This window comes from Triticum aestivum, chromosome 4A (genome assembly GCF_018294505.1).
Source record: "Triticum aestivum cultivar Chinese Spring chromosome 4A, IWGSC CS RefSeq v2.1, whole genome shotgun sequence".
NCBI classification, from domain to species: Eukaryota; Viridiplantae; Streptophyta; class Magnoliopsida; order Poales; family Poaceae; genus Triticum; species Triticum aestivum.
This window is the reverse complement of record NC_057803.1, coordinates 571,485,268-571,505,472: the sequence shown is the minus strand read 5'-3', so window position 1 is coordinate 571,505,472 and position 20,205 is coordinate 571,485,268. Positions and strand designations below refer to the sequence as shown.

The 20,205-nt window shown below is 43.6% G+C and overlaps 3 protein-coding genes across 4 annotated transcripts; all 3 read left to right on the top strand.

Annotated features, from left to right (window-relative positions):
• The first annotated feature begins 1,140 nt into the window (after positions 1 to 1,140).
• On the top strand, positions 1,141 to 5,189 carry LOC123087045 (phosphatidylinositol transfer protein PDR17). 2 transcript variants are annotated; one of them, XM_044508947.1, is made up of 7 exons: positions 1,141 to 1,536; positions 2,947 to 3,036; positions 3,798 to 3,974; positions 4,077 to 4,175; positions 4,257 to 4,502; positions 4,618 to 4,836; positions 4,924 to 5,189. In XM_044508947.1, the coding sequence occupies exons 2-7, from the start codon at positions 2,974 to 2,976 to the stop codon at positions 4,978 to 4,980; spliced, it is 861 nt and encodes a 286-aa protein (XP_044364882.1). In that variant the 5' UTR covers positions 1,141 to 1,536; positions 2,947 to 2,973; the 3' UTR covers positions 4,981 to 5,189. The 2 variants fall into 2 exon arrangements, with proteins under 2 accessions (XP_044364882.1, XP_044364881.1); XM_044508946.1 differs by having other exon boundaries at positions 1,143 to 1,536; positions 4,618 to 5,189.
• Positions 5,190 to 6,767: 1,578 nt separating this feature from the next.
• Positions 6,768 to 13,316, top strand: LOC123087044 (phosphatidylinositol transfer protein PDR17). Its single transcript, XM_044508945.1, has 6 exons — positions 6,768 to 7,137; positions 10,934 to 11,023; positions 11,982 to 12,158; positions 12,240 to 12,338; positions 12,436 to 12,681; positions 12,840 to 13,316. Exons 2-6 carry the CDS (start codon positions 10,961 to 10,963, stop codon positions 13,131 to 13,133), a joined length of 879 nt encoding a protein of 292 aa, XP_044364880.1. The 5' UTR covers positions 6,768 to 7,137; positions 10,934 to 10,960; the 3' UTR covers positions 13,134 to 13,316.
• A 151-nt stretch (positions 13,317 to 13,467) lies between these two features.
• Positions 13,468 to 19,874, top strand: LOC123087043 (phosphatidylinositol transfer protein PDR17). Its single transcript, XM_044508944.1, has 6 exons — positions 13,468 to 13,747; positions 15,141 to 15,232; positions 18,578 to 18,754; positions 18,840 to 18,938; positions 19,030 to 19,275; positions 19,405 to 19,874. Exons 2-6 carry the CDS (start codon positions 15,170 to 15,172, stop codon positions 19,696 to 19,698), a joined length of 879 nt encoding a protein of 292 aa, XP_044364879.1. The 5' UTR covers positions 13,468 to 13,747; positions 15,141 to 15,169; the 3' UTR covers positions 19,699 to 19,874.
• The last annotated feature ends 331 nt before the right edge of the window (positions 19,875 to 20,205 follow it).

The following is a 20,205-nucleotide window of genomic DNA, read 5'->3' as shown; positions in this document are numbered from 1 at the left end:
AAGTATTTTAAAAATGTTGAACGAGTATTTGAAGAAATGTTAATCATGTATATAAAAATGTTGAACAAGTATTAAAAAATATTGAACAAGTATCTGAGAAATGTTGAACGAGTATTTGAGAAATGTTGATCATGTATATAAAAATTGTTTAACAAGTATCTAAAAAATATTGAACAAGTAGTTGGAAAAATATTGATCATGTATAAAAGAATGCAGAATGAAAAAAAAATAAAAAAAATTGGAGAAGAAAAAATAAATAAAAGCAAAGAAAACGAAAAAGAAAGAAAAAACGGAGAAAACTGGCTCCGATCGCCTCCAATAGGTTGCGGTCCTACTACTAAACAGTAATTGGAAGCGATCACAGTGTTTAGCAGCGCCGGTGTTGCCCCTATGACTAGGGTTCAATACTTGGGGTGCGCTTCTTTTCTTCCCCATATTTTCAATCTCGACGCGCTAAATGAGCCGTCTAGACACTGCTTTCTTTCCTATTTCTCGCCTTACGCGAGCCAACAGCAGGCCCCACGCACCTGGTCGGCACCGGCTCTATGTACAAACGAGATACGGAGGGGAGTTACACGATGACGAATGCAGGAAGGGATAAGGCAAGGGTGAGACAAAGTGTGTGGAAAAGACTAGAGGATAAACCAAAGATGAAGAGCGGCACATCGGGCCCACAGGGGCACATGCCATGTGTATGAGGCCGTGGAACTCTCCACGACATGAGCCAAGTTGCACTCGAGAGCGTGCAACATGACCCATGCCGCAAACCGGTTGGATCAAGAATCGCTCTGTGTGCATGCGTTGAATCAATCTCGGATCCGACAACCGGGTAAGTCGACCGTCGAGTCGCGCGGACAGTTATCAGTCGGGTGAATGCCAGCGTTTTCCATCTCATCTCATAAATGCAGTGAAGATGATGCGGTTGATTGTCCACCGCAAACTTCGAAAGGTGATCGATCGTTCTCTTTTGTGCAATGTACAATCTCGCTCGTTCAAAGAGTGACAGTACCGAACGTCCCCGGCGCTGTCCGCAGTCGTGTACCACGCCCCGTCGGTTTCACGGCAGCTCCCGTTGAAAGAGTTACCCTTGGCCTGCAAATCGCACCCGTCGTTCGGTTCACCGCGACCGGACCAGCAGAACCCAAACAAACGGGTCCGCTACACTGGCGACGCAGCAATAACCCGCTCCCGGCGAGGCCAACCACAAAATTGACCCTGCCTCCAATGGCGTGCGCGTGCGCGTGCTCCCCCGAACCCCCGCTCATCGCAAGCGCGTGATTCATTCCGCGCAACCTCCACTCCACGGCGTTGGTGCGGTGTTGCCTCCCCAGTCAGTCCGCCTCTCCGCCCTTTGTCTCTCTCGTGTTGTTTATTCTTGCGCACCGAGACGGCAGGAGGAGGAGGAGGAGAGCGCCGTCCAACTCCCAGCCAGCGCCGGCCAGCTCCTTCCTCGCCGCCGTTCCGTGGGTGATTCCCGGAGCCTGAGTTGCCGAGGTGCAGGTCCGGTTCGTCTTCTCCCCGGGGCTTCTTCTCCTGGTACGGGGAACTTTTCTCCTTATTTCTTGATTCCTTTTCCATTTCTTGTTCTTGTTACCTGCCTGCCTGGAAAATTATTCAGTTGATTCTTCCCCGTTCATGTTCTGATGATATTGAGCCACTCCTGCTCGCTACGTTCCCCTGCCGATTGGTAAATCCTGTGCTTGTGTCTGAAAAACTCTGAAACCATCCACCTGAAATCCATCAGGCTCTGTTCATCTGAAAACCCCTGCTATTTTACTGTATACTGTAACTCTGCAGGCATTAGTTAATTGTTAGGGCGGCATCTTTTTAGAAGGAAATAAACATGCTAGCATCAGCAGTACAGATTTAGGAACTCATAAATCTTGATGCTTCTTTGCTGAAGATTTATGAACCAACACAGAGTTATGTACTAGTAGATGGTAAAAGTAACATGTGGAAACCTTCATCTCTCCACAACCTTCTGCATTAGAAGTCAAAAGTTGGGGTGACAATTAACAAGTCAGAGTTGCATCAGGGCTGCTATTAAGGCCGCCCTAACAATTAACTAGTACCAATAAAGGCCGCCCCTCTATCTCTTCTTGTCAGCTACTGATAGTAGAAAACAGGGATTCCTCCACGCACCGCGGACCGTGGTGCGATCCACTCACGGTGGCAGCATGTGAAACCTCACGCACGTTTTCCTGCCACGTGATTAGAAAACAGATGTTTTTAAGCCCATCTGATCTGGTGCCGGCCTAGAACAATGCAACTTTTTCTAGAGGTCTTGGACTTGTTCATGGATGGAGTACGGTCACTTGTCGTTGCCTGTTGTAGTCTACTGGGACAGTTGATCACGACGTGAGCTTTGTAGGCTTACCACATTTTCTGACCCTCTTAATTGATGTGTGACGGAAAATAAGGGGAAGATGCACCCATACTTTTTCTGCGACGGAGACAGTAGTTAGAGCAAGTGCGCTTATTTATGCTTGCTGAAATGGGTCCAAATGCTTGTGGTCTATGGTTCATTTAGACTTACCAGGATGGTAAGACCTTATAGTGTGGTAATTTTTGCATTGGCACACAAAAGAGCTTACTTATGCTGTTCATTCTACAGCATTATGTAGTAGTAGAACACTAGAAATATAATTACATTATTATGGTCATTTTTGTCCAGCTTGAAACATCATGGTCTTTTTTGTCCAAATTTAATTGCCATTTTTAGTGTTATCTGCGAACTGTTGTAATAGGAAGAAAAACAGAGATAATATCAATAATCTCACTACATGATCTCTTGACTCATGCCAACTTGGTCAGATTTGAAGCCACTTCCTCTCAAAAGTAATGACGAACTTATGTTTGAAATTTAGTCAAATAGAAAGTACAACTGCATTCAATTATCTACTCATCTAATATGTATGTTAATTTGTCGTCATTTCACACTTGAAGGTTGAACCTCAGTAAGTTGAAGACAACATGTTTCGTAGGAAGCACACTTCTCATTTCAATTCAGATGATGCTGAGCAGCGACAAGCAAAGGTACTAATTGAAAGTCAGGTTTTGGTTATGCTGTAGAACTATTACCATGTAAAGTACATGTTCTAGGTACTAATATATACAATGATGGTGGATTCATTAGTTTCTTTCCAAGGTTTTTATCAAGCTTCCATCTTATGTGAATATCTAAACAAGTTTTTTTCTTTCCGGAAAGGATATCTAAACAAGTTAACATGGGCAAAACTTTGAACCTGAATATAGCATAGTAGCCTGAATGGTTCTGGCTTAATAAATGAAGAACAAAGGCAGATATATGTAAGTTATCACCTATATATTATTTATTTGATGCGAGACAAATAGTTTGACATACTCCCTCACAAAGGATTGTCATGTCTTATGTTGCGACGGGAATGATACTGTGACAATATGTCTCTTTGCATAATTTTTTGTGGTAGTTCAGATCTTACGTAGACTACTGAATGATATTCTGTTTTGCATAAAAGCCCGTAATGTAGCATTTTTACTCTTTAAGAGTGTGAAATGTACACAAGCTTTTTTACATGTGCTTCTTTTGATACAAATGTATGTTGCAACTGATTCAACATAGCCCCCTTCCGTATCGAGACTGTAGAAGCTCTATTATGAATCCTTTAGATGTTTCCAGTTCAGCGGAAGCCCGTAAGCAATATCGATGCATACTAGTTCTTGTCAAAGAGAAAACTACCTTGGTATCTTCATCTTGGTTAAACATATATACTACTGTTTTTTCGTCCATTTCTCATGAAACAATCTTCCGTGAGCAGATCAACGAACTGAGAGCTGCACTTGGGCCTGCGTCTGCCCGTGGCGACAAGTACTGCAGTGAAGCATGCTTGGCTAGGTATCTCGAAGCCCGCAACTGGAATGTTGACAAGTCTAGGAAAATGTTGGAAGAAAGTCTCAAGTGGAGGGCAGCTAGCAAGCCTGAGGATATTCGCTGGGTAAATATGCATTTTCCTTCCTTGGAATGCTCAAGTGATTTCATTCCAAAAACTTGACCAAGTAACCAAGCATTCTTCTGATTGTTTTCATTTTCATTTCAGCCTGATGTTTCTGTGGAAGCAGAAACAGGTAAAATGTACAGGGCAACTTTCACAGATAGAGAGGGGAGAACTGTCGTTATTATGAGACCTGCAAAGCAGGTAAGCACTTGCTGTTTTTTGTGGGCCTATGGCTTCCTTAACCTCGAATTCACCTGCATAATATTTTTTAAACAATTTCAGAATACATCGTCTCATGAAGGGCAGCTTCGGTATCTTATATATACCTTGGAGAATGCAGTTCTCAGCCTGCCTCAGGGTCTAGACAAAATGGTGTGGTTGATAGACTTCACAGGATGGACGCTGGCCAATGCAACCCCCATAAAGACTGCCAGAGACAGTGCAAATATCCTGCAAAACCATTACCCTGAGAGGCTTTCAGTTGCGTTTTTGTTCAACCCCCCAAAAGTATTTGAGGCTTTCTTTAAGGTGTCGCCTCTGAACACCATCCTTTCATTACCCTGATTCTGTTCAGAAAGATTTTCGAAAAGAGCTATATTCTGTGTTTATGATGTTCCAACTGAAATGTTTCAAATGGTTTCAGGTTATAAAAGTATTCCTTGACCCGAAATCAATCCAGAAAGTCAACTTTGTTTACAAGGACAACGAGGAAAGTATGAAGACCATGTACAAGCACATTGATCCAGAAGTCCTTCCGGTGGAGTTTGGAGGGAAGAACATTGTGGTGTACAACCATGAGGATTACTCTAAGTTGATGACAAAGGATGACACCAAAACAACAAGCTTTTGGGCAGCAGATGGTAGCCATGCCGTAAACGGGGGCTCGGTGCCTCAGGTCATACCGCAGTCGTCACCGATTGTTGCTAAAGCAAGTTGAGGAACATCGGCGAGCCATCTCACCTGTTATTGCAAAAGTAAGTTGAGGAGCTTCAGCGAGCCAATGTGACGGTTCACAGCTCTAAAAGAGGAATATATATATCGATACGTTGAGGATGCTTGGATAAATAAATGTAACTGCAATATCTTGCATGTGATGTTACAAAAATAGTTATTACTAGTATATCCCCAAACAAGTGATCTCACAACAGTTCCATATTCCGTTGGCCAATAATTTGAAACACTAAAGAATAATTCACTTATTATTTACCCGTCTTCCATCTGTATTTTATTATACACTTAAATTTTTAATATGCAGCTGCCATTTCAGGAATATTAATCGAATTTGTTTTTACCATTTCCCCAAGTTACTCCATATATACCCTCCGCAAAAAAACTCCATATATATGAAAAGATGATGGTCATAGAGAAACCTCATGTCTATGATCTCTTTTTAATATTCATATGTAACTGCTTTTCTCTCTGGTTGCAAACTCGCAATCAATTCATAATCAATCTCGTGATCTTGTCGGAGTGGTTAGGGTTGTGAGGCAAAGTTTGCGGAGACAATGGTCGAGCCAAGAGAGGGGACATCCATGAAGTGTTCAAGGACAGGAGTGGGTGTCAAGGTTTTGGATGTTCATTGGTGTCTCCTAGACTTAAAATTTATGTTTATCTAGTCGTTGATGATGTACACCAGGTCGGTGAGAGCTATTTTACGACCGAGTTCACGGAACAATAGAGTTAGACAACCGGTCTTTCAGATGGAGTGTAATAAGGCGTAATAAGGCGGCAGGGCCGGATGGTTGTCCTATGGAGTTTTAGTGGTCCTTTTGGAAAGGTGATTGAAGGTGACCTTAGTGCACATTTTGCGGATTTTCACAAGACTGTGCTTTCTTTTCACAACTTGGATTTTGGGTTTATCACACTACTCCCAAAGTGTCTGGAGGCAATCAAAGTTCAAAAACTCTAACGTAATTGGAGCTAACGAAGTTCATATGCTGTATTGTTGTACACTCCCCGTCCTTGTTTTTTTCTCCAGAAAACTTTCAATCTATCCATCCTCGATCACGGTAGTACAATGAACACCATAAATAATAAAAATTACATCCAAATTCATAGACCACCTACCGACGACTACAAGGACTAAAGCAAGCCGAAGGTGCTCCGCTATCATCGCCTCTCCATCGCTGGGGTTGGGCACAACTTGTTGTAGTAGACAGTTGGAAAGTCGTCATGCTAAGTCCCCATAGGACTAGCGCACCAGAACAGCAACCGCCGTCGATGAAGAATAACGTAGATCGAAAGGATCTTGTTTGTTGGTGTGCATATATTTTTGGCTCTTCGATTTGATCAACAAAATATAAATTATGCGACAAACAAAGATAAATTTTAATTTTTGTTCAAATATGAATTCAATGAAACGCATTTTTGATACAAACAGACGCACATCCTACAAGACAGTGTAGGGACCATAGCAAGTACTACCTCAGTCCTGGTTTACTGGTCTCGTTCGCACATTATGCTAAATTTCGACCTTAGATTTAACTAACAAAACGTTAATGCATGTAACCGAAAATAATGCCACTGAAAACTATGTTCAAATACGAATCAAATGATATAATTTTTGGTGACATGCATTATTATTTTCTTACTTAAATATATGGTTAAAGTTTGGCACAAACAATACGGAGTTAGTACCGTATCGTGGACTGCCGACCTTCCCCTGTGCCGAAAGAGACGATATTTTGGGGGTCCCTGTGCCGTTCACATGCATGCAGTACGGGCCCCGTCACACATCTGGTGGGATGCGATGTCCACTACGAACCGGACCCGATCCCACACGTCAGAATCCAAAGCACTTTGGCGCAAGTCATTAACCGCTCCGCAAAGCTCTTCATCGTCCACAAGCTGACCCCTTAATGGCCGGCTCCTCCAAATCCCTCCCCATCGCAACATCAACAGCAGTGGCGTGAGATTCCACAGATTCATTCCACGCCGTCGTTTCGGTGTCGCTTCCTTCCCCGGCCCAGCTCCTCCCTCTGTCCCTCCGAGAGGTCAGGACTCAGCTGGAGGAGAAAAGTCCAGCCCAACTCTATCGACATCTCTCCTTTTAACGCCAGTCCAGGTCTCGCCGCCATTGCGCCAGGGACTCTCGGAACCCCGGTGCTTGGTCATCGTCGCAGGTCTTGTTCGTCTCCCGGGGCTCCCGTCGAGGTCGATCCTGGTACGCATGGAGATTTTTTCTTGATTCAGTTTTCATTTATTGTTCTTGTTTGTCCTGCTGGATTGACAACTGCTGTGGTGGATTCTTGCCCAATCATGTTCTGATTATGTATTCAATTACTCGTGCTCGGGTTATATTCCCTGCCCTTGGTGATTCATGATCTTGCGCTTGTCTCTGTGAAACCATTCATCAGGAATCTGTCATTCTCTGTTCCATGTAACTGTGACTCTGCGTGTATGAAACTATGAACATCAGAACATGTTCATCTTTTAGTGGGGAAAGCTTTAAGTATTCAGAAATCTTCAGCCTATTTTCTTATGAGCCCACCCGTCTTCTTCTTTCTGATTCATGCTGCCTTAGGAGATCCGGGATTTCTGCGCATCGAAATGATAAAAGTAACGTGTTGAACCTTCAGCTTCCACGAACTTTCCCCTTAAGGCTTTGTTCGGTTACACCCCGTCTCAAGGGGATTGGAGTGGTTTTGGCAGGGATTTGACTTGTATGGGATTTAATCCCTGCCAAACCCCTTCAAAACCATGCCAACCGAACACAGCCTAAAGGTCAAAGTCGGGCAATAATACTTACAGCATTGCTACACACACGACACTCCTTGCACGATTTATGGACGACAGAGCCAGCTGAGCCTTTAATCACATCTAATGCGTGGATTTGCACCGTTGGATCATCGGTCGTGCAAGCATCGTCCAAGGACTGTCGTTCGTCAAGTAGTTTCGTAATACTTACCACTTACGTGCATTTCCCGGCCACGTGATTTGAAAAAACAGATGTTGCGATCCGACCTGGTGCCATGTTACAACTACCATAGGTTTACTTGGCCTTTGTTAGCACTGCTTGACAGATACCACGATTGTTTCTAGAGGAGATCGACAGCAGATTCTCCCTAGGGGTTGTGCTTTTCCATTCAGCGAAATTGCTTGTGTTTTCGGTGTCATAGTGTGGTACAGTAGTGATTAGGACGACGTCAACAGGCTTGACATTTGGCTGCTGTACGTGCCGAAATGATACATGCATGATAGCAAAATAAGGGAAAGAGGCACCCATCGTTTTGCGCTGATAGAGACAATTTATAAATCAATGTCTTGCTTATTTATGCAAAAAATGTTTGTGGTCTACAATCCATTCGGACTTGACAATATGGTAAGATTCATTGTATGGTAGTCTGAAGTATGAATATTGACACACAAAGTATACTATGCATTAATAGGCTAGAAATCTAAACACTCGCTCCGTTTCAAATTACCGAAAAAGGGTTTTCCCCCGTTTTGTATACAAAGCAACCAATCGGGACAACCAACGATAGGTGCTGGGGCGGAAGCAGCACAGACACACCCAAAAGGAATGAAAGAGAAAATACAAGAGAAACAAATGCCGACAACGGCGGATCGACAAAAAACGAAGAAGCCTCGTGGCCGCTGCATCCACCGGAGATCGCCCACCAAGCTTCGAGCCTCCGAAGCACCTCCAACAAGAAGGGACGCGACGATGACGACGCTGCTGCCAAGGGTTTCCCCGGTATGCGGTGAGGAGAGAGGAAGGATAGCCCCGACGCCCTCCAGGAAGGTCCGGCGGCACCCTCATGCGCCACCGTGTTGGTGTCGGCCAAGCCAACAGGGATTTCTCCCGATCCCAACCTTCACCTCAGGCACTCCGGAGCTCACCACCAAACTGACCACCACCCTGCGCCAACCCGGTCATGAAGCTACCCACGCTGTCTCACCACGGCACCGTGAAGCATGGCCTGCACAATGAAGAAAAGGAGCCGGGACTAGGGCAGCAACACCGTCGGCACGCAGGAGGGCCCCACCTCCACCGTCAATGACGGTAGCTGACCGGACGCAATAACGGGAACATACCAGGCCTGTGGCCGCACATGCCCGGCAAGGATCTCTGAGGCCCGTAAAGTTCCCGCCTTCACGCTGCAGCCGGCACGCTGTCGGCGGCGCCGCCCCTGTCCAAGCCGCTCCCCTGCCTCCCCGCACAGAGAGCCGCCAAGTGGAAGCACCACCTCCACGCGCACCGCCGGCCACCACCACCAGGTCGCCGGACCGCTACCAACCGAGCCGCACCACCACCGCACGCCCGCGACGGAGAGGAACCAACGCAGCCGCCGGGAGGCTGAGGCCGGACCCCAGCCGCCGCCCACGCCGCCTGCCGGACGGATCCAGGCGCCACGGCGAGGCGCGCTCCACCGCGCAGCCGGCCACGCAGCGCCACGCCCGCCAGGAGGCCGCGCGCCGCCATGCCGCGCCGCCACGTGCCCACACCCGAAAAAGCAGCCCGCGCCACCCCGTCGCGCCGGAGGAAGAACAAGCCCGCCGGCGCCCGCGCTGGTCAGCCCTCCTGGCGGCGGCGAGGGAGGAGGGAGGAGGGGAAGCTCGCGGCGGGAGGATCTGGGAGCCCTCCCCGGACGCCTCGCGGGTGGCGGCGCGGGAGGGTAGGGTTTCGCGAGAGCGGGGGGTGCGTGGATTGGAGAACTCAAGACAATCTCTTTATATGGCCCGTTTCAGATTATATGAAGTTATAGCTTTGTTCGGAGTCAAGTTTGTAGAAAAATGTGTTAATATATTTCACTAAGTTCATACAAAAATGGGCTAGTATCCACAATGTTAAATATATATCGTCAGGAAATATATTTTATGATGAATCTAAAGAAAATAATTTGGTGTTACAGATGTTGATCAAACTCAAATGATTTGAAATGGATAGGGTATATTGTTATCACCTTTCGTCCAACTTCAATTGCCGTATTGTGCGTTACAGGAGATCGACAGCAGATCTTTCTAGGGGCTGTACTTTTTCATTGAGTGAACTGCTGGTGTTTCGCGATTCATAGTCTGGTACAGTGACTAGGACAACGTCAATAGGCTTGACATTTGGCTGGTGTACGTACTGAACTGGTACATGATAGTGTCAACTAGGGGAAGTAGGCAACCATCGCCTTGCACTGATAGAGACAATTTGAAGTTAATGCTCTTATTGATTTATGTGGAAATGGATTCAAATATTTGTGGTCTATAATTTAGTCAGAGTTTGCAGTAATGGTAGGTAGGATTCATTGTTTGGTAATCTTCAGACATATACACTTTGGAGTATGAATATTTACGCACTTCGTTTCAAACTATTTGAAGTTCTAGCTATGTCGTAAGTCAAACTTCTCCATATTTGACCAAGCTTGTAGAAAAAATTACCCAGAAACTATAACATCAAATATTTATAGTGTGAAAATATATTTTTTGATGATTGTATCAAAATTAGTTTGGTGTTGTAGATGTCAATATATTTCTTCTAGGCTTGGTCAAACTTAAAGAAGTTTGAATCAGCGCCGCCAGCAACGAGAGAAGTTTGAATTATTATCACCTTGTGAGCAACTGTAATTGCCATTTTATAGTGCTGTGGTTGAAGTTTTTACAATACCAAAACAAAAGTAAGATAACATCAAGCATCTCTCGTTGGATTTGCGACCAACTTTCAGAGTCTTGATATTTTTCATCCAGTCTAGTTTTATGTTTCTCTCAAAAGCCACTATAAACTTATTTGGAAGTCTGGTCAAACAAGAAATTATATTTTTCATACATATGCATTCGTATCAATTGTGCAGAATCAGGCATGTATATTAATTGACCATCATTTCAAATTCTGTTATTCTTTAATAGATGTTTGATAGTTCTTGCACGTACTATTTAAAATGTAACTGCACTCAAACATTTGAAGTGGGTTTGCAGAAGGGTTGGCCACTGTCACCTAATTTTTTTCCAAATATATTTTCTGTTTAAAGGTTGAGCATCATTGATTTAAAGGGAACATGTTTCGGAAAAAGCAAGCTTCTCATTTCGATTCAGATGATGCTGAGCAGAGACAAGCAAAGGTATTTTTGAAAATTATCATATTCTGGTTACCTTGTGGAACTATTAGCATGCAGATTTTATGGCTCCTAGTAAATAAATTACAATGTTGACCCCCATCCTAACAAGAAAAAGAAAAGGTAAAAAAAATCGTGGTGGCTTCAACCTTAGTTGCATTTGTAATAAAATGAAAATGGTCAAACTGTAATATAGCCAAGTAGAATCCTGAAAGATCATGTCATGGTAAATCAAGAAGAAAGGGACACCATGTCAATTTATCTCCTACATACATACTATATTTATTGTGACCCAAACAGCTTATTCTCGGTCCTTGTGTTATGAGTTAATTTTGCTGTCATTACATCTTCACCTTTCATGGAATATTTGTTTCTCCATGATAACGATTCTCGGTTTTATGCACAGACAACTCCACGATTACAAAGTTATGTGGAGTTTGTGTATCTTGTTCTGCTTAAAGAAATATAAACGCATCAATCCAGCTGTATAATGTACTTCAGATACTTCCTCGCAAGGATGATCACATCTCACCCTCTGATGATAATGACCATTTGAAAAAATGTGTCTTACTAAGCATAGTCTTTTGTCAGCAATTCAGAGTTCACGTAGTCTACTAGTTCAATTTTTTTTTGCACAAAATCCCACAATGTAGAATTTTAGGAGTTCGAAATGTCTGACCATGCATTCTTTCATCTAGCTGTACATACACCTGTATGTTGCAGCAGAATCACCATAATCCCCTTTTGAACCAGAGCCTGCAGAGTCATTTTCATCTTTCCACTTACTGGAAGCTCGTAAGGGGCCTACGGTGATAAAAAAAAATACTAGTTCAAGGAACTTGTGTTCATTGTTATCTGTATAGAGCATACAGGGTTTACACGTATTTATTATTCTAATCTGTTAATTCAAAGATGTCTACTATTTTCTCGTCAATTCTCTCATGTAACAATCTCCTGGGAACAGATCAAGGAACTAAGAGCTGCTCTTGGGTCTTTATCTAGCCGTGGAGAAAAATATTGCGATGAAGCATGCTTGATAAGATATCTCGACGCCCGCAACTGGAATGTTGACAAGTCTAGAAAAATGCTGAAAGAAAGTCTCAAGTGGAGGGCAACTAAGAGACCTGAGGATATTCGCTGGGTAGTTTTTCTTTTTCACTTTCCTTGTTTCTATTCATCAAGTTGCTAAACTCTCCGTTAATTGTCTTATTCCTCATTTCAGCCCGATGTTTCCGTTGAAGCAGAAACAGGTAAAATGTACAGGGCAACTTTCACAGATAGAGAGGGCAGAACTGTGGTTGTAATGAGACCCGCAAAGCAGGTAAGAAGTCAACATGTTCCTAGCTTCAGAACTGTCACCCTCTAGCTTGCTTGTCCTAGCTAGAACTCACATGTATAACATTTTTACACAATTTCAGAATACATCGTCTCACGAAGGGCAGTTGCAATATCTTGTATATACCTTGGAGAATGCAGTCCTCAGCCTGCCTGAAGGTCATGACAAAATGGTGTGGCTGATAGACTTCACAGGATGGACACTGGCCCATGCGACCCCCTTCAAGACTGCCAGAGACTGTATGAATGTCCTGCAAAACCATTACCCGGAGAGGCTTTCAATTGCGTTTCTGTTCAATCCGCCCAAAGTATTTGAGGCTTCTTTCAAGGTGTAGGCTTTTTTCGGAAGTTACCGCTTCATAAACGTAGTCTTGCATGCCTCATTTTTATCAGGAAGCACTTTCATTTATTTCTTAAGAACAGCTATTGACCGATACAAAAAGGTACCATACTTATTTTCCAACTTGAATGTTTCAAATGCTTTCAGGTTCTCAAAGTACTGGTTGACCCGAAATCAGCCCAGAAGCTGAACTTTGTGTACAAGGAGAACGAAGAGAGCATGAAGACAATGTACAACCACATTGATCCAGAAGTCCTTCCTGCGGAGTTTGGAGGGAAGAACAATGCCGTGTACAACCATGAAGATTACTCCAAGTTGATGACAAAGGATGACATCAAAACGGCAAGCTTTTGGGCAGCAGATGTTAACCATGTCATCAACGTGGACTCGGTTCCTGAGGTTAAGCCGCAGCCGTCACTAATTGTTGCTAAAGCGAGTTGAGGAGCATCGGCCAGCCATCTTATCTGTTATTGCAAAAGTTGGTTGAGGAGCTTCAGTAAGCCGTTGCCACGGTTCTCGGTACGGCTCTGAAAGAGGAATGTATAGATATGTTGAGGATGCTTGGATAAATAAATGTAACTGCAGAATATCTCGCTTGTGATGTTACAAAAATAGTTACTACTAGTCTATCCCCAAATAAGTGATCTCACAACAAAATCATATTCCCTTGGCCAAGAATTTGACGCACTGAAGAATCCAAAGCCCTTTGGCGCATGCCAGCGATGCCGGCATGTTACTCCCCAGAGCGCTTCACCGTCCACAAGCTGACACTCAACCGCAACATCAACACCAATTGCGTGATTCCACAGATCCAATCCAAGGCTTCGTTTCGGTGTTGCGTCCTCAACTCCTCCCTCGCTTTGACTATTCCCTCGCTCCCGCTCCCGCTCCAACTCTCTCGGCATCTCCCTTTTTAATAACGCCAGCCAGCGACGCCTGTGCAGGTCAGGTCTTGCCGGCATTGCGTCGGTAAATCTCGCAATCCCACGTTCTTGGTCATAGTCGCAGGCCTGGTCCGTCTCCCTGGGGCTCCTCTCCTCTCCCGGTCGATCCTGGTACGTACGGAGATTTTTCTTGATCCACTTTTCATTCCCTGTTCTTGCTGTCTTGCTGCTGGATTGACAACTGATGTGCTGTTCTTTCCCATTCATATTCTGATGATGCATTGAACTACTCGTGCTCGGCTTATATTCCCTGCCCTTGGTGATTGATAAAGCTTGCGCTTGTCTCTGAGACCATCCATCAAGAACACCTCATTCTCTGTTTCATGTCGCAGTAACTCTGCTAGCTAGTACGAACATCACACCATGGCGTTGCAGAGGGCGCCACGCCCCATCGGCCGTGCCTGGATCGACAGACGGAGCCACGCGCACGCGCTGGGGGCGGGGCAACCTTCTCCGCTCCTCTTCCTTTGCCGAGTCCACGGCCGGCGGCAGCGGCTGGGTGAAGAGGATCGTGCGTGACCACCAGGCCGACGGGACGGCGCGGGGAAGGTAGCTGCGCGCCTTCCACGGGACAGCGGCCTCCAGGCGGGAGACGGCGGCGGGGAGCGCCGTTGCGGGGAGAGCGAGGACGGACAGGAGTGGGGGCTCTGTGCCGCCGTCCACCTTCCCCCCAACCCCTGATCTAGATCTTCCATGGGGGGAATTTTAGAGGAAGAAGATAGAACCGACATGTGGGCCCCACATGTTGACAGATAAAATTAATGGAGTAGCACACTAGAATTCAAACTAATACCTCCGTTTCAAATCTTTTGAATTAGCTTTGTCTGAAGTCAAAGTTCTCTATATTTGACCAAGCCCATAGAAAAAATTGCTGATATCTATAACATCAAATACTTATAGTGTGGAAAAATATTGCATGATGAATCTAGCATTTGTTTGGTATTGACATCAATATATTTCTTCTAGATGTGGTCAAATTTAAATAAGTTTGATTTAGGATAAAGCTAGAACTTCGAAAAAATTCGGCACGGAGGGGGATATTATTATCACCTTGTAACCAACTGTAATTGGCATTTTATAGTACCATGGTTGAACTTTTTTACAATACCAAAACAAAGTGAGGTAACACGCATCTCTCGTTGTATTTCCAACCAACTTTCACAATATTGACATTTTCATCATGTCTAGGTTTATGTTTCTCTCAAAAGCCACTATAAACTCATTTGGAAGTCTGGTCAAACAAGAAATTATATTTTCCATACATATGCATTCATACCAGTTGTGCAGAATCTAGCATGTATATTAATTGACCATCATTTCAAATTCTTTTGTTCTTCAATAGATATTTGATAGTTCTTGAATACATATGCATTCATATAAATTGGTGTTTTCTTGGAAGTACTATCTAAAATGTAATTGCACTCTACTCAAACATTTGAAGTGGGTTTACACAAGGGTTGGCAACTGTTACCTAATTTTGCTCCAATGCCTTTTTTGTTTAAAGGTTGAGCATCATTGAGAGTTGAAGAAAACATGTTTTGGAGAAAGCAAGCTTCTCATTTTGATTTAGATGATGCTGAGCAGAGACAAGCAAAGGTATTTTTGAGAAACGATATCATACTCTGTTTCCTTGTGGAGCTATTATCATGCAAATTTCATGGCTGCTAGTTTAACAAAAAGTTTCATGGTGGTCGCATCTGCCTGTCTCGCGCTTCGTCCTTATATGCATTTGTTATCAAATGAAAATGGTCAAACTATAAACTTAATTTAACCAAATAGTAGATTGAAAGATGTGAAATAAGGGTCACTATTTCACTTTCTCTCACACATACATTTATTGGGACGCAAACAGGTTATTCTCATCTCTTTGCTATAATTGATGTTCACCTGTCATGGAATATTTTCTTTCTCCATGATAACAACTCTCGGTTTTATGCATGCACAACTCCACAGTTAGGGCATCTCCAACGCCGTCCCCCAAATCAGACTCACTATCCATCCGCAGACGCATCCAGACTCATTTGTAGACACGGATACGGGAGCCGACCATCCAACCTTGTCCATCAAACATCCACCCATGTTTTTATCTAAAGTCTGCAACATTCAAACTAACTATAGATGAGCACAATTCTTTGAGTATTGAATATATTCAATTGCAACACAAGTTCAAATTTAAATATTAAAATCCAAAAGTTAAGTTTTCAAAAAAAAGTCAAACTTGAATTCAACTTATGTTCTAGTTGTCCCCGTTAAACGCTCATAGATACTCAATCAGACCATTCTTAAGATGCACATGAGTTCCTCGATGCCAAATATGTTGATGCATTTGGACGGAGGAGCTTCTCCTTCAGTCAACCTAGCAAACAATGAAGACCGCTGCAGCATGTTGATGTCATTGTGACCCAGGCATGCCAAAGAAAGTGTGCCAAGTCCAGAGGTCTTGTGATGCAACAACTTCAAGAATGATGGTGGGCTTCTTGACATAACTGTGATATTGCCCTTGTACAACATATGGGCAGTTATTCCATCTCCAGTGCATTCAATCAAGAGATCCGAGTATACCTGGCCACTCTCTTGCTACTGAGAGTGCCATGACCTTTCAGTGTTTGCGACAGTTCGTTCTTTCAAGTACTGCAGTCCAACACCTTGACCAGTGCAGTAGAAAACCTAACCATAGCAACTACACATGTGCTTTCAGATATCCGGAGGTACTTGTCCCACGAATCTGTGGTTGTGCCATAGTCCAGCATCCTCAATGCAGCCATACACTATAGGTAACCAGAGAATCCAATTTTTCCGGTGACATCCTTCTTCAAGTTGAAGTAGTCATCATAGGCCCAGACACCATTGTAGAGGCAATCAAAAACATTTTTTCGCATCCCAAAGTGCAGACAAAAATTGTCCACAAATAGAGCATCAGGGGCAAAGTAGTCGTCCATCAGCGTCAAATGCCCTCATGACCTCTTCAGATTCAACACTCGATGTCCCTTGATTGATCCGTTGAAATTCAAAACATGCTCCGCACTCTCCACATCCACTTGGGCCACCTACATCATCGCATTTTCAGCATCATATTCACCCTCATCTGACGAGGACGGCTCCATGAAGTTGTTGTAGAAGTACTTGTTTTCCGAATCCATCGTGGTTGCTTCAAAGTATCAAAGTAAAACAATTGTCAATAATTTGGCTATGTCATTTGGACAAACACTTGTCTGGCATGGTGTCCAGTGTGAACGACAGGTGCAGGAGCGGAGGGTACCTGGGCGGCAGATGAACGAGGGGGAGGGGGGGGTAGCATATGTAAAGCGGGCTTGGTGCCCGGGTGGAGCGGCGGAGGTAGGCCTGGGCGGGTGGCTAGGTGGTACAGCGGCATTGTTGTTGGCCTGGAAGGGAGCGGACACAAAGCAATGGGGGAGGGATGGCGTGGGAAAGATGTGGGCTCTGGTGGGGTTTTGGGTGGGCCGGGGTATCTTGAGTCCTATGTGGGGGATGTCCAGACTCCCCACAAACCTCCCCCAACTTTGCATCCAATTTGCGGGAATTCAGACGTGTAGACTTTTTCGCGGACATATGCATCACCACATTGGATGGAAAAAATGGCCCAGACATTTGTTGGTGTTTTATGGCACGGCATTGGAGATGCCCTTACATAGGTTTTTTTTTTGCAGTTGTATATGTTGTTTTGCTCAAAGGGATATAAAATGCAACAATCCAGCTGCATAATCTACTTCCTACGTTCACTATTATAAGATATTTTAACTTTTCCGAATTGGATGAATATAGACACATTTTAGTGTGTTTGTTCACTCATTGAGTCTGTGTAGAACATATTGAAATATCCGAAACATCTTATATTTGTGAACGGAGAAAGTACTTCTTATACTTCCTTGCAAGGATGGTCAAGCCCTCTGATGATAATGACCATTTGCAAAATGTGGTTTACTTGGCATAGTGTTTTGTTAACAATTCAGGGTTCACGTAGTCTACTAGTTGAAATTTTGTTTTGCACAAAATCACAGGGTGTAGAATTTTAGGAGTATGAAATGTCTGACCAAGCATTTTTTTCATCCAGTTATACATATACCTGTATGTTGCAACCGAATCACCATAGTCCCCTTTTGAACCAGAGCCTCCAGGAGCTTTCTTAGGAGCCCTTGTGTTTCCAGTTGACTGGAAGCTCGTAAGGGGACTACAGTGATAAAAATATAAGTTCTTGTCACAGAGAACTGTTGTTCCTTCTTTTTAATAAAGGGCGTTTTTTAACTTAAAATGTAGCATTAAGCGGATACATTATCAACAACATCCAGTCTCTATATAGCTAAGATGCACAGAGCCAAACACACAGTCTAACAAAAGAAAAGATAAAAACCAGCATATCAGCAACAAAGAAGTAATAAAAGACCGACACTATGCCTATGTCGAAGGAGGTGGTGAACCGATCCAGAGATTATGCTATCACCCATATTAGGTAAAAACCTCCCTGGCTTCCCGCTCCAACCGCATACAGATACAAGGTTCAACTATTGTTCATCGTTATCTGTATAAAGCATACAAGGTTCACACGTACTCCCTTTGGTTTTATATACAAGGCCACTTTCAAAAATACAATTTGCATCTCTACAATGCCTCTATCCCTTCCCGAGAAAAATCAATTAGATTTTTGCCTTGTATGATGATGCTTATTAATGCAAATGTTGCATGCAGCCATAGAGAAAGAGGCACCACGTGCAACATGTTTAAATACTAGCCTGAATCATGAGAGGTTTTTCACATAATTAATTGTGCTATTGATTAGTTATCATAATTTTCTTGGTATATGAAAAATGGGATAGTGGTCTTGTGTACAAAAACGAAGGGAGTATTTATTATTCTATTCTGTTAATTCAAACATGTCTGCTATTTTCTCATCAATTCTATAATGTAACAATCTCCTGGGGACAGATCAAGGAACTGAGAGCTGCACTTGGGCCTTTGTCCGCCTGTGGAGAAAAATATTGCAATGAAGCATGCTTGGTAAGATATCTCGAGGCTCGCAACTGGAATGTTGACAAGTCTAGAAAAATGCTTGAAGAAAGTCTCAAGTGGAGGGCAGCCAGGAGGCCTGAGGATATTCACTGGGTATTTTTTTTTTAATTTTCATTTTCCTTGCTTGCATTCATCAAGTAGCTAATGTCCTCATTAATTGTTTTATTCTTCAATTCAGCCGGACGTTTCGGTAGAAGCAGAAACGGGTAAAATGTACAGGGCACCTTTCACAGATAGAGAGGGGAGAACCGTGATCGTAATGAGACCTGCAAAGCAGGTAAGAACTCAACATGTTCCTAGCTAGCTTGGGAACCGCCGGTCTCCTAGCTAGAACTCACCTGTATTTTTATTTTGTAAAACAATTTCAGAATACATCATCTCACGAAGGGCAGTTGCAGTATCTTACATATACCTTGGAGAATGCAGCCCTCAACCTGCCTCAAGGTCAAGACAAAATGGTGTGGCTGATAGACTTCACAGGATGGACACTGGCCCATAGAAGTCCCTTCAAGACTTCCAGAGAGAGTATAAGTACCGTGCAAAACCATTACCCGGAGAGACTCTCAGCTGCATTTATGTTCAATCCGCCCAAAATATTTGAGGCTTCTTTTAAGGTGTGGCCTTTTTTCTTCGTAAATGTAGTGTTGCTTTATCCATGAAGCTCTTTTAAAAAAAACAGCTATAGATCGATACAAAAAGGTACCATACTTGTTTACCAGCTTAACTGTTTCAAATGCTCTCAGGTTCTCAAAGTCCTGATTGACCCGAAATCGGCCCAGAAACTTAACTTTGTGTACAAGGAGAACGAGGAGAGCATGAAGACAATGTACAACCACATTGATCCAGAAGTCCTTCCTGTAGAGTTTGGAGGGAAGAACAATGTAGTGTACAACCATGAAGATTACTCCAAGTTGATGACAAAGGATGACATCAAAACGGCAAGCTTTTGGGCAGCAGATGTTAACCATGTCATCAACGTGGACTCGGTTCCTGAGGTTAAGCCGAAGCCGTCACTAATTGTTGCTAAAGCAAGTTGAGAAACATTGGCCAGCCATCTCACAAGGTGTTGCTAAAGCAAATTGAGATGCACCAGGCAGCCATTATGAGCTTACGATGGCCTTCAGTGCAGTTCTGAAAGAGGTATAAAGAAATGCAACTGTAGAATATCTTGCTATACTTTACCATCATCAAATAAGTGATTTCATTACTATCCCATGGCCAAGATATCCACACACTAATTAACATCAAGTGGTATTTATTTTTGGGAAAGATCTAGTGGTAGAGTACTCCGTATTTGGTAGTACTCCTTCCCACAAAATAGATCTCCCACGTTTTGTCTTGATTTTTTTAAATGATCAAAATTATAGGTCAACATTCACTATAAAAGGTAAATATACTATGAATACATATTGGGTGTTTCCCCTACCCCAGTACGTTTTTACACCCCCTTGATAAAAGTGGATCGGTCGTCCCTACCATGACGCCAGACGGCACCACCACCCTGCGCTCGTCCATCATCACGAGTTCGCCGCCTAGAATCGGCT

Excerpts from the sequence above, each read along its gene's own strand:
- LOC123087045 (XM_044508946.1), top strand. The coding sequence starts at position 2,974 with ATGTTTCGTAGGAAGCACACTTCTCATTTCAATTCAGATGATGCTGAG. Across the intron at positions 3,037-3,797 it reads CTGAGCAGCGACAAGCAAAG|ATCAACGAACTGAGAGCTGC; the intron begins GTACTAATTGAA and ends TTCCGTGAGCAG. Across the intron at positions 3,975-4,076 it reads AGCCTGAGGATATTCGCTGG|CCTGATGTTTCTGTGGAAGC; the intron begins GTAAATATGCAT and ends TTTTCATTTCAG.
- LOC123087044 (XM_044508945.1), top strand. The coding sequence starts at position 10,961 with ATGTTTCGGAAAAAGCAAGCTTCTCATTTCGATTCAGATGATGCTGAG. Across the intron at positions 12,339-12,435 it reads TAATGAGACCCGCAAAGCAG|AATACATCGTCTCACGAAGG; the intron begins GTAAGAAGTCAA and ends ACACAATTTCAG. Across the intron at positions 12,682-12,839 it reads TATTTGAGGCTTCTTTCAAG|GTTCTCAAAGTACTGGTTGA; the intron begins GTGTAGGCTTTT and ends AAATGCTTTCAG.
- LOC123087043 (XM_044508944.1), top strand. The coding sequence starts at position 15,170 with ATGTTTTGGAGAAAGCAAGCTTCTCATTTTGATTTAGATGATGCTGAG. Across the intron at positions 18,939-19,029 it reads TAATGAGACCTGCAAAGCAG|AATACATCATCTCACGAAGG; the intron begins GTAAGAACTCAA and ends AAACAATTTCAG. Across the intron at positions 19,276-19,404 it reads TATTTGAGGCTTCTTTTAAG|GTTCTCAAAGTCCTGATTGA; the intron begins GTGTGGCCTTTT and ends AAATGCTCTCAG.